At 42.1% G+C, this 12,483-nt stretch overlaps 2 protein-coding genes across 2 annotated transcripts in view; both read left to right on the top strand.

The window, feature by feature from the left end:
• The window catches only part of LOC118414653 (glycine N-acyltransferase-like), a 12,718-nt gene extending 3,540 nt beyond the window's left edge, over window positions 1–9,178 (top strand). Inside the window, exons 5-6 of the mRNA XM_035818843.1 lie at window positions 7,004–7,145; window positions 7,587–9,178. Of these exons, the coding sequence (XP_035674736.1) occupies window positions 7,004–7,145; window positions 7,587–7,980 (536 nt within the window). The 3' untranslated portion in view covers window positions 7,981–9,178. The remainder of the gene's footprint in view (window positions 1–7,003; window positions 7,146–7,586) is intronic.
• A 406-nt stretch (window positions 9,179–9,584) lies between these two features.
• The window catches only part of LOC118412935, a 3,077-nt gene continuing 178 nt past the window's right edge, over window positions 9,585–12,483 (top strand). Inside the window, exons 1-4 of the mRNA XM_035815994.1 lie at window positions 9,585–9,696; window positions 11,310–11,420; window positions 12,016–12,120; window positions 12,380–12,452. Of these exons, the coding sequence (XP_035671887.1) occupies window positions 9,610–9,696; window positions 11,310–11,420; window positions 12,016–12,120; window positions 12,380–12,452 (376 nt within the window). The 5' untranslated portion in view covers window positions 9,585–9,609. The remainder of the gene's footprint in view (window positions 9,697–11,309; window positions 11,421–12,015; window positions 12,121–12,379; window positions 12,453–12,483) is intronic.

The following is a 12,483-nucleotide window of genomic DNA, read 5'->3' as shown; positions in this document are numbered from 1 at the left end:
ATCCGAACGTCTGACCGTTTCAAAACCATATCCAGTTGCTTGAGTAATTACTTTTTGGTGTATCTTATTACCTGGATGTCTAACCTACATCGACGTATTTGTAGCATTACTGTGCAGAGACTGGTTCATAAATTGGTTCATTTGTCTCAATGATAAATGAGGGTGCACTCGTTTTCACAATTGTTTACTGACCCGGAACCCGACCCTCTCCTCCCGCCAGCCTGCCCGACGAGTCCCTGTCCATCGGCCGTCTGGAGCGGCATCACGCGGAGCTGGTGAACAAGACCTGGGTGTGGGGAGGGCCGCCCAAGGTGCTGGAGTTCATCCAGTACGTGCTGGCAACGTTCCCGTCCAGATGTGTGTACGACAAGCAGGGGGAGCCGCTGGCGTTCCTGATCGTGCAGCCGTGGGGCGAGCTGGGCATGATGCGGACCAGCGTTCCCCGCGCCGGGTACGCAGCAGGCATCCTCCACAGCCTGGTGAACGACACGCTGGAGGCGGGGGATCTGCCGTACGGCTACGCAGAGTCGGGCAACGAAATACCCATCAAAATGTTTGATCGAATGGGGGCTAAGTGGGATCCCTCTGGTTCCTGCTATTGGATTTACATGTAAACCCAATAGCATTCATTTTAGATTAGATGTATCATTAGTTGATAACCCCATTCCACTTAATGTCCACCTTGTTACCTTTGCCAGAATGGCTAAGGTTATATTTTGGGCGTGTTTGTGACTGTGTCTGCTTGTGTGTCTGTATATCAACAGCATAACTCAAGAAGCCTTGGATGGATCCTAATGATATTTGTTAGGTGGGTAAGGGAAACGAAGGTCAGGTTCTATAATGGGACCACTAGCGGCTTGCTAAGGTACTGCAGCGAAACTCTTTTTTCTATATCTCTTATTCTGGACATGCTCTGGTCGTGAGTAGTACATTGCCTTTGGGGCGGAGAGTAAGTGCTGTGACTTTGGGCCTCTAGCGACTTATTTGGAACTGCAGGCGCCGGTTACCTTTCAAACTCTATTTATTCATTTATTCATCTCAAAACATGTGGGTAGCCCCTTCAACTTGTTTAAAGTTGATTTCCAAACTTAGAATACGAGAATAACTCTACAACGTGTTGACGGATCGTCATGATTTTTTGTATGTAGATAGAATGGGTGATGACTTACGTAATGGGATACTAATAACTAGTATGCGAATCAACAGCTAATTTGCATAATTAATGAGGAAAGTTTATAAATCCGCTGCATCACATGGTAGGACTTTCAAACTTGTCACATATGTAGCTGGGAAGGAGAGAAATGTCAATACATATTAATCATGCAAATAACGACCTCATTTGCACAATAAATGAGAAAATATGAACGTGTTGACGGATCGTCATTATTTTTGTTATGTAGATAGCCTAAGTGAAGACTTATATTAAGTGATACTTATTATGCAAATTAATAGCTAATTTGCATTATTGATTAGGGAAGCTCATAAATTCACCGCATCCCATAATAGTTTTTTTAAGTTGTCACATATGTAACTGAAAAAGAGGGCAGAGAGTAAGAGGTGTATTCAAAGACTTTGAAAGAGAGTCAAGAATGGATCAAATGATCATCATAATTTTTGGTATGCTGATACGAGGGGCGTGCAATAAGTAATGGTCCTGACCCACTTCCAGTTGTTTGATCTAAATGAAATTTTGTATGTGTAATAATTCATATCTCTATGGGTTATGTTGCAAAAGACAGCTCTGAACTAATTGTGGTTTCTGATTTACTGGTGTTTGAACTTAGTCAGGTGCGAAATGGACCAGGTGTGAAATGGAACCAGTTGAGTGTCGCGCAGTGATCCGGTTTTTGTATTTGAAAGGACGCACACCAAAGAAGACTTTTGATGAAATAAATGAAACTTATGGTGATGATGCCCCATCATATGACCTTGTAAAACGCTGGCATCCTGAATTCAAACGTGGCTGGAAGTCTGTGGAAACAGCTCCCAGACCTGGTCGTCCCTCTTGTGCCATTGATGAGGCATCAGTTGGAGGACCAACCTGGGGTGTCCTACAAAATCGGTGTCCAGAGCTGCATCAAACGATGGGAGAAATGCATAACTCTGGGTGATTCCTATGAAGAGAAAGACTAATAACTGTGCCAAGTTTCATTAATCTCCTGCTATGGGAAATGGGTCAGGACCATTACTAATTGCACGCCCCTCGTAGCTTAATTCCTGCTCGATACAATTTGATATTAATTTATTGTAAATTGGGATCTTATTTGAATCATTAATGCCGAAATTTCATAAACCAATTGCAAGCGTATGAGTAACTATTGTCTTCAGACACCATTCTACATAATAAACCTGGTTTATTTGGCAAAGGTTCGTGGAATTCTAGTGTTGCCTATTAAACGGATTACTGAAAATGCGTTGCGTCTAAAACATCCTTTGTATATGTTATAAAATTGACACAGACAAACAAATACAGTTTAAATAGATGTAACATTTAATTCTTGATAACTTTTGGTGTCGTTGTCTGTAAATTCATTATGAGGGTTGGGCAACATTTTTGTCAGTCAATGCCTAGATAGCATGATTCCATACGTTAATTATAAAACGATATGAATGTGATTTCTTGACATGCTAGAATAGCATAAAAGAGCGACAGTCACGATGCATTTTGGAATAACAGATTGAAATGTGGCAATCCGTTTTGCCGCGTGTTGCCGAGTTCCTTCTGAAAAGTAGCGTGAACTGAGCTGCAACGCATTACATAGTTGTCTGGAAGACTCTAACGTTGTGAGAAAATATCGAACGGCTTTAACTAGTACTAGCAGCAATATATGGCTACAATAATGTGCCATAGTTTACCAATCTATTTTCGGAATTGTACATGTACATCTTCGAATTCACTAACCATGTTGGTGATCATGATTAGGTCCGTGGCATGCAGACGGTTGTGGGCTTTTGTAGAATTGTTAGAAAGTATACATATGGCTTACTTTTGGATTGCTGAGTCAGCTACTGTCCGACAGTAACAGGGCAAATGCAATATTCAAATTAGCTGACGTACGAGCCACCCAGTACTGAACAATGGTGTGGAAAATTCCGCCTCTGTCTCTGTTCAATGGGTTTAATTAAGTGTGTGAAAGTGACCTACAAGCTTAAGTCGAAAGTCAGTGTAACTGAGTTACACACAACACTATTGTGTTCTTTCTATATACTTAACGCGATATTTCGGAAGTTTCTTAATTATGAGACTAGAATTTAGATTTGTCAATCAGATAAAACTTTGAGTCTGTTGTTACAGAAAACGCGACATATACCAAACTTTTAAGCAAGAACTTGTAAGGCTACTACTGTGTTTTGTTCCATATATTATCTAGATGTTTATTTGCGTAAAATAACAGGAACAATATGGTACCTGAACTGAAGAACTGCAGCTCAAAGAAGCTTTACTTACTTTTGAGTAGCTTGACCGCTAATAACCGGGTCCGCCCAGGTTTGAACGTAGCTACGGAAAGTCCCATTCGTCCTTGAGGTTAGTGGACTTCATGGGTTAAACGAACTGTGTAATCACAACCTACCGGACAAATCCTGTTTGCGACTATCTTTGAAATGTAAATGTTATGATTGTCATTTAGCAGTTTTTGTACTAGGTATAGGTGGTTTTAGTATATAATGTACACCTGCAATTTTCAGTAAGTTAAATCAGACCGACGGAATATTATCAAATCAACGTGTTTTTTTTTCTTCATTATTTTTCTTATGTTAGAATGCCTTGGCACTGTCACTGGTATGGCACGCTCTTGAATCATATCTTAGATAACTGAATCGAGTACCTGCATATAATGAAACTCACGGGGACTATATGGACAGGATCACCAAAAGTGGCTATAATGACCACGTGGTAGCCATTATGCAGAGATGGACACTAGTGCAGCTTTGAATCAGCGTAATACATTAGTATTCTGATAGTTTAAAAGAGACCACTGTTCCGTTTAAGCGTGCGAATTTTTATCTATAATTACCGTAGGGTCAATGATCGGGCGTAGCCACAAGGTAGGGCACCTCATGCTAAATTTAGAACATATCATGATGTCATTTGTTTAGATAAAAATATCAGTACGTCATGATTTAGGCCGACGCAAAGAGTGTAAAAGAACGCCAGCCGCGGTACAGTTGTCAGAGGAAGATTCGGAAAGTGACAGTCAACTGCGCAGGACATTTTCGCACACGGGCACACAAAGCGACTAATCTACACCAGAAAAGCATCAAGCACTCTCGGCAACAAGTGAAGGTATGCTTATAAGAAGTTTTTCTTTGCTAAGGAAGTCACAGAGAAGTACTAAAGTAATCTTGTATGTTTTTAAGAATTATATACAATCTCTCACTGGCTAGGGTTATTGACCGGGTAGTAACTGCCGTGCTAGCCGGAGGGTGATTTAGTCAGGGTTATTATTACGACGTAGTTGAGTCAGACCGTATTTTAGGCAACTATGACGAACTGGGAAAGGTAAGTCGTATTGGAGCCCGCTGTGTGAACTAGTTCGCCGTGCCTTGTCAAACTACGACATAGTTGGCTGAATACGGCGTAGTTGAGTTTTGACCGGGTTAGAAAACCATATGCGTCTAACGTTTATGTAAACCTTTGTCGGTCAATGGGACGGTACACAAAAAGCTTTTCAAAATTAAGAGAAATCAAATGCCAACAATATTCATAATTCTCACATTCAAATTATTATTGTTTCCACCCAGTTATTTACCTTTAAATTCGTTATCAGTAAATGCCATGAGTAGATTGATATGTATTGTTCATATTTGTTGCCAGGGATTACACCTTGTACGGTTGTTATGCATCAAAGTTCTTGGTTCTTAATTCTATATCTTCAACAGACCTGCCCACCATGTCCTGCCATCGCCTGTGCAGTCGCCAGCTCCAAAACTTGGTGAAGACCTTCTGTTTGACGAAGGACCTGACAGTGGGGCCATCAACAGCTAAGGTTAGTGTGAAAAATATACATGACTTCATTTGACTTGATTTGGGTCCACAATAATCTCGGCTTTTCTGTTAGCTATTCTTCCTTAGGTGCTACAAATAACGTCATAAGACACATCAATACAATATCACTGTGACAACGGACATGACAGAAAGACTGCATAATCACACTAAGATTATATCAAATATCTTTACAGCTGGATAAACAAGAAAGAAATGCTTCCAAAAAAAATGCTGACCACGCAAGCTAAGATAATGGTAAGGATAAAATGGTGGCATAATATACTTTGGTTGTTTGCAAAATGTGCCCAAAAGATTAGAACACTTACGACGCATTTAAATGCTGTTGCAAATGATACACTGTTTCTACCTTGTTCTTTGCTGCATGATAATAAGTAGTTGGAGTATTGTCCTTTGTATTTCAGCAGTCGAAATAAACAACACGGATTCTCGGATGCCATTTAGATTGTGTTGACTTAAAAGTATCCTGCTGAAGCATTGCGCAATACTTGGTGTATCAAAAGCGCCCTCATGCGATTTACAGCCTGTCTGCAGGTGGGCGAACTTTAAGGCTGTTGACCGGGCATGCAGCCGGAAAGTTAACTTAATACTAGGCTAAAAGCCACGAAAGACAAAAAAGAAAAATAAACTTCAAGATGTTTCGAGTTACATCTGTCACTGTTCTTCAGCGTCACTACTATAAGAATAAAGACAATGTACAAAATTGCAAGGCTACAGCAAGTAAATATTCATTCACCATTTATTATAATTACCATCATATACTTGACATTCTTTACTGCGAACCGCGGTACTAGCATTTTATCCCCTCAGATCTTCTACACCGCCAGGAACTACCTTGCCGGGAAGATCCCGGGTGAGCTGGTGTTTGCTGTGGACAAGTGGCCGGACTACTCCGCTGTCATGTGTGCGGCTGGGGAAGGGACCTTGCAGGTAAACTACATCATGGCAGTTTATAATCTAGCAAGCACGTTTATTTCTTGCCATGACGTCGCCAACAACTAGCCATGAATGATAGAAGTATGCCCCATTTTTTACAATGCTATGTTCTAATGTTATATTGACATCTATGTCAAATTCACGTCTTGCACATCGTCAGGTTCCGGGAAAATCTAGGGCGTACCAATAGTGTCCATCGTCATAACAGGGCGTGCACTTTCTAATATTTTTGATAAAAGGCATACATTGTACGCCCGTTCGCCTTTCTAGCTAAAAGACTGGGCCCAAATATGGTATCTATGATTTTAAACACTATTGATGACGTCATTTTCAATTCCGAGCTTTGATTTGCTAAATTTGGAAGAAAAATTGGAATCCGGTGGAACTCGGCTGCAAGAATAGAATTTTTGCCTTCGGAAACATAAACACTAACTGTAACGTTACACATACGTGGGAGTGACAGAGGCGTGTCATAGTGTCGGATAATGACGCGATCGTTCTGTTTACTTCAGCACATGCAGGAGGTCGATTCCTACACGTTCTGCTGGGAGAATGGGGGAGGTCTTCTAAAACTCCTGCGAGACAACAAGCTGGTGGACTGGAGCAAGAACTTCACCATTGCAGGTAGATTTAGACAAAAAAATCATGTCCTGCAATCTTCTTTTTCACCAACTTTAAGCACAGCCATTAGGACTTAAGATTTAAGTTCGTGTTTTTGGGTGTACCATCTAGTCTTCCGTGACTGATTAAACCCGTTTTCTTATGTCAAAGATGAATGACCAAAACTCCATGTCAAGAACACGTTTACTATACTGAAGTCTAGAAGTGTTTTGTTTATATTATAGGGGCTTTCAACTTTGATATCTTTCCCACGATGCATCTTGCTGCGCATGCACAGTTGAATGTTGAACCGGCTTATTACTTTCAATAACGTCCCTTCCAATAAAAAAAACAACAACAGGACAGCTAAACATGGAAGCTTGTTCGAGCAGAGGTCACCCCAGTTCTGCTGATACTTTATTTTAAAGATGACGTCAACAGTATTGTATCTCTCCTGTGTAGCGTTCTCAGAGAAAGGTGTGCCGGCGCTGCGGCAGGTGTGCAGGGAGATGGGGAGGCATGTGCCCTCACCTGACGACATGACGCAAGTGCGCACCGTCTTCAATTCGGACAGGGTACGGGTACGGGTACCTGGAAACGACAGGTAACAGCTATTTGCCGTCTTTTGTTCGCTACACATTCATGCGAGTCATACAATGTAAGACATAATGTAATTTGAAAAAGTACATTAAGCTTAAACACAGTGCCGTGCAACATTCACCTGTCTTCTGACAATCACAGCTGTTTGGGTGTTCGATATTTTCTGCCACTTTTATAAAATCCCAGTAAAGAAGGACAAAGAAGGTTTTTTCGTATATCAGCAAGTAAGGTTCACCACCGTTCTGGTAGAATAAAAAAAGGAACGGAAAAGATCTCGATCCAGTAGTTTTACCTCACTAAACAGCTAGTGTTCCACTGATAGTGACAGAGGACAGACGCTATGTATAGTTTATGAATTGGTCTATTTGTCTCAATGATAAATGGAGGTGCATCTTGTTTTCACAATTGTTTACTGACCCGGAACCCGACCCTCTCGTCCCGTCAGCCTGCCCGACCCGTCCCTGTCCATCGGCCGGCTGGAGCGGCATCACGCGGAGCTGGTGAACAAGACCTGGGTGTGGGGAGGGCCGCCCAAGGTGCTGGAGTTCATCCAGTACGTGCTGGCAACGTTCCCTTCCAGATGTGTGTACAACAAGCTGGGGGAGATTCTGGCGTTCACCATCATGCAGCCATGGGGCGAGCTGGGCATGATGTGGAGCAAGGTTCCCGGAGCAGGGTACGGCTTCTACAGCACTCTGGCCCTGTTTAACGACACGGTGGGGGCGGGGGACGCTCCGTATGGATTCATAGAGACGGGCAATAAAATGGCTATCAAAATGTTTGATCGAGCAGGGGGGAAGTGGGATCCTTCTGGCCCCTGTTATTGGGTTAACATGTAAAACTTGTACGCAAGAAAGTAAACAGCTCATCCACTCTACATGTGTATGAGTTGAGCGTGATGATAGGATGTATGAAATAAGTAAACGCCACTGTTTTTTAAAACCACAAGGAAGAGCGAAGTGATATGACGTTTACTCTCTTCCTGTCATGTCTTTGATTAACATTTTCTATTTCTGTCACCATAAAAACGTAACCGGAGATATTCATTGAATGATCGCAGCATAAGTGACGTATCAATACGGTGACTAATTCATATTGGGTGAAAGTATGTTATAATGCGAAATACTGCAGCCTGACGACCAGACGTACAAAGTTGATATTGTGAGACCGTTTTGGGAGCCGATATAAGCTTGGAAAGATGCTGGCCTCTGTTGTCATATGTCCAACGTATTTCAACATTATTCAGAATTCCAGTCAGTGAACATAGTAAATGACGCTAACAGTATAGCTATGCTAGGAATCTCCATTAGTTGAATATATCAAAATATTCTTCCTGGAGTCCTATACACACGATCCAATAAAAAAATACATTACAATATATTACACATATAATTTTGATCAATTAATTAGCATCAATCAATAACATCATTATCATATTATATCATACATGTTCGTAGATGACCTAAGTTATCATATGTTGAGATTTGTGGAGGTTAGAAGTCATGCCTTTTACAGAAGTCTATTCAAAGTTTACCAAGATAATTGGCGAGGATTTATGTCGATGAGTTTTTGTCCAAAACCAGATTTTATCTTCGAATGCACGTGGGTTTGATGATATGATGTGGATGTGTAGAGTGTTGTATGTTCTATTTGCTCTGTATAGGAAGGTTCGAGTAATGGCATTGGTTCTAGGTTTGGATTGCAGGAATGCACCTTTCTGTGCCAGTCTGGTGTAGTGAGAATGTGCCATGTTAACTGTACATGTTTTTAAACGACTAAAAATACATTTTTGGCTGTTTCTCCGTTACTAGTTTATGGAATATGTTGATAGTGCCTGTAAACAGTCTTTCTTTAGCTGATGGCCAGTTTAACTGATTCTGAATACATCTAAATTGGCGTCCAACATGCACCTGTTGCCAGTCAAGTTGCTCTATTTTGGACGACTTGCAGTTTGTCTGACGTGTAAACGAATTGTTGAACCCAACATGTTGATATTTTCATAAACCAGGTTTCTTTATTTGTATCTACGTCTTTGCATGATTTTAAAGATGTAATAGACCTTACAGAAGTCGCTGTACTTTTTGTTGTGTCAATAAACCTAAAGATAACTGTAAGGCAAACTTAACTAGATCTACCCACAACTAGCTGCACCCGAGGTAATTAACCGGCACCCCCTTCCACTTCGCTGATTCCTCCCGACATGCCCCGCGCCTAGACCATCACACTCATCCAGCCTCGTTCAAGGGTCATTGAACTGTGACGTCAGACCGTTACATAACAGAACTAACGCCTGCCTACGCGGCGTCGCCAGACACTGCCACGTATCAACGGCTTGTCTTTAAACGTCTTCTCCATTTGCATATGTATGGTATATCATCGGCCTTTTGGGATGATGTTTGTCAAACAGACCCAATCTCTCTGTCACTGAAGATCTCTAGCCTGTAACTGCAGACATCACGAAGGGTGCCATGGGTGTGCGACAGGAGTACCTGTTGGTGGTTCTGTTTGTCCTCACCGCTTCAGCGGCGGCTGGTCGCCATGCCTTTACCAAAGAGGTGGGTGTATACTGTAAATGCATTAAAGTTCGCGGGGACTTAATTTCGCGGTAACGGGAATAAATGACTTTTCGCGGTGGTTTTAAGGTCGCTGTAGCACCATGTACTGTAGTCTCTTACTGCCATGAAAAATGTTCGCGGTGGTTTTCAGTTCGCGGTGAAGCGGCCAACGCGGAAACCGCTAACATTAAACCACCGCGAAAGTTTCTGCAAATTTTACAGTTTTAGCCTCCATCACAGGCTTCTTGCAGCGTCGTCATTTAATCTTGAGGGGAGCGTTGATTCGCGATTTTCAACGTGAGCTAAGGTTCTTTAATGGCCGAGAGTTCACTCCAAGAAGTCTGTGAATGAGGGTAGATACATGTGTGATCTATCGGGAAAATAAGTGTGGCCAGTTGTAGTGTGGATTGAGTAGTTCGAGTATTATTCAATGTAAATATATAATTGAGTACAAATGACGTCGCTAGTAAGGGCAGTGTGGCAATGTAGTAGTATGTGCTGCATTCTGTCTACACGGCTAGCATGTAGGCAGGGGGGCAGAGGTTACCATGGGAATAATTATCTTTTCAGCATGAAATGGAAACGTTTCCAAACAAGATACATAAATGCAAAACATCAAAGCCAATGATCACTGATATTTACTCTTTTTATCTTAATGACGGAATATTAACCTGTAGATTTGGCTGTGTGGTCCCCGCTATAATACAGAAAAAAAATGAAAATACGAATTTGTCGACAGTCGCTGTAGTAAATATTAAAAAGAGCATAGCAAGATATTGTGAAGATTTGTACCAGTACCTGTCCTTCGGTGAAGGCTGTACAGTGCCCCCGGCTATGTGATAGTTGAAGCACACTGTTACTCGTATATGTATGGATAGAAACTGTCAAACTGTGAATCCTGGAGTTCAGATGACCATTACAGAATGAGACCTGATAATAAGAATAATGTAGGTAATAATTGTAATACGTCAACAGTGTGAGGGTAGGGACTGGGGGGCTGCTGGTGGTGCTCAAACGTACCGTGGGAAGCAACACAAACTCACCCGACCGGTAATTATTAACGTTATATAATCAACGAGCGATTAAGCACGGGTCAAGGCTTCCACGATCAGAGACAATGTTTGTTTCCAAGATGACATTTATCAATTTAATAGTTCATTATGGGACTGTTTGGGGGCCAAGACTTTTTGTTTGTTTGTTTGTTTGTTTGTTTGTTTGTTCGAGGACGTGTCATGTACCCTGTAGGTCTGGTCCAGTTGCGTGGGAACAGGAATTACCTGGTGACGCGAGACTATTGTGTTTGTTTGTTTGTTTATTTATATGTTTATTTGTTTGTCCCATGACATAACACATACATGCTGTAGGTCTTGTCCCTTATGGGATGGGACAGGTATTGTTGGGTGACCCGAGCCTTTCTGTTTGTTTGTTTGTTTGTTTGTTTGTGATTTATTTGTTTGTTCCCACCAGGTCTGGTCCTGTATGGACGCGGATCCGGACCAGGACAGTGTGATGGCTCGAGACTTCTATGTTTGTTTGGCCATCTATGTCTTTGATGACACGAGACTTTCAGTGTTTGTTTGTTTGTTTTTGAATTGTTTGTTTGTTCCTGGCAGCTCTGGTCCCGTATGGACGGTGACGGGGACAGTTTGGTGACGAAAGACGAGCTGAAGACCTTCCTGGCAGGAGAGGAGGAGAAGCGGCTGCAGGCGGAAACGGAGAGGCAGGTTAGGATTAGTCACTCCCCTATAACCGCAAAATTCGAGGGTTGCACTTTTCTTCTTTACTCATAGAATAACCAATTAAAAGGCAACGCAAGTTCACCTCTTTCAGCCGGGTAAGATTTATACGTTGTTTTAAGGACATCAAGTCGACGGGAGATGGCTCAAACTTCTTTATTTTTCATCTGAAAATACTGCATTTTGAAACCAACGTCCGTCGACATGATCCCTAGAAACTATGTTAATAAATAACAAATAAAGCAACAGGTTTCACCACGGATAAAGGTAGACGTAAGTTGATGCTAAAGAAAGGGCCTATTATAACACTTTTGAAATGATCCATATGGAAATAGAGTAAATGGTGACTTCGTACAGACCAAAAAAAAAAAAAAAGAAGAAAAATCTGTCACAGCAGCACAGTTGTCGCTTGTACTGTACTCACCATATATCTGTCCTTCTGTCCCGTCCTTCAGTGGAGGGTCCACAGGTTAGGTCCTCGTGACAACCACATATTTGTCCTTCTGTCCCGTCCTTCAGTGGAGGGTCCACAGGTTAGGTCCTCGTGACAACCACATATTTGTCCTTCTGTCCCATCCTTCAGTGGAAGGTCCACAGGTTAGGTCCTCGCGACAAGTTGACGTTTGCTCAGTTCTGTACTTACATTTTGTCTGTCCTTCTGTCCCATCCTGCAGCGGAGGGTCCACCGGTTAGGCCCTCGTGACAAGTTGATGTTTGATCAGTTCTGTACTTACAGTATTTCTGCCCTTCTGTCTTCCGCTCCAGTGGAGGGTCCACAGGTTAGGCCCTCGTGACAAGTTGATGTTTGATAAGTTCTGTACTTACAGTATTTCTGTTCTTCTGTCCCGTCCTCCAGTGGAGGCCCCACAGGTTAGATCCTCGCGACAAGCTGACGTTTGCTCAGTTCTGTACTGACATTATTTTCGTCCTTCTGTCTTCCCCTCCAGTGGAGGGTCCACAGGTTAGGTCCTCGCGACAAGCTGACGTTTGCTCAGTACGAGAAGAGGGCTTACAAAGGAGGTGAGGGGAACTTTTCTAACAGGCAATATAT

The sequence above is a fragment of the Branchiostoma floridae genome, chromosome 4, assembly GCF_000003815.2.
Source record: "Branchiostoma floridae strain S238N-H82 chromosome 4, Bfl_VNyyK, whole genome shotgun sequence".
In the NCBI taxonomy this organism is placed as follows: Eukaryota; Metazoa; Chordata; class Leptocardii; order Amphioxiformes; family Branchiostomatidae; genus Branchiostoma; species Branchiostoma floridae.
This window is presented reverse-complemented; position numbering and strand designations above follow the sequence as displayed.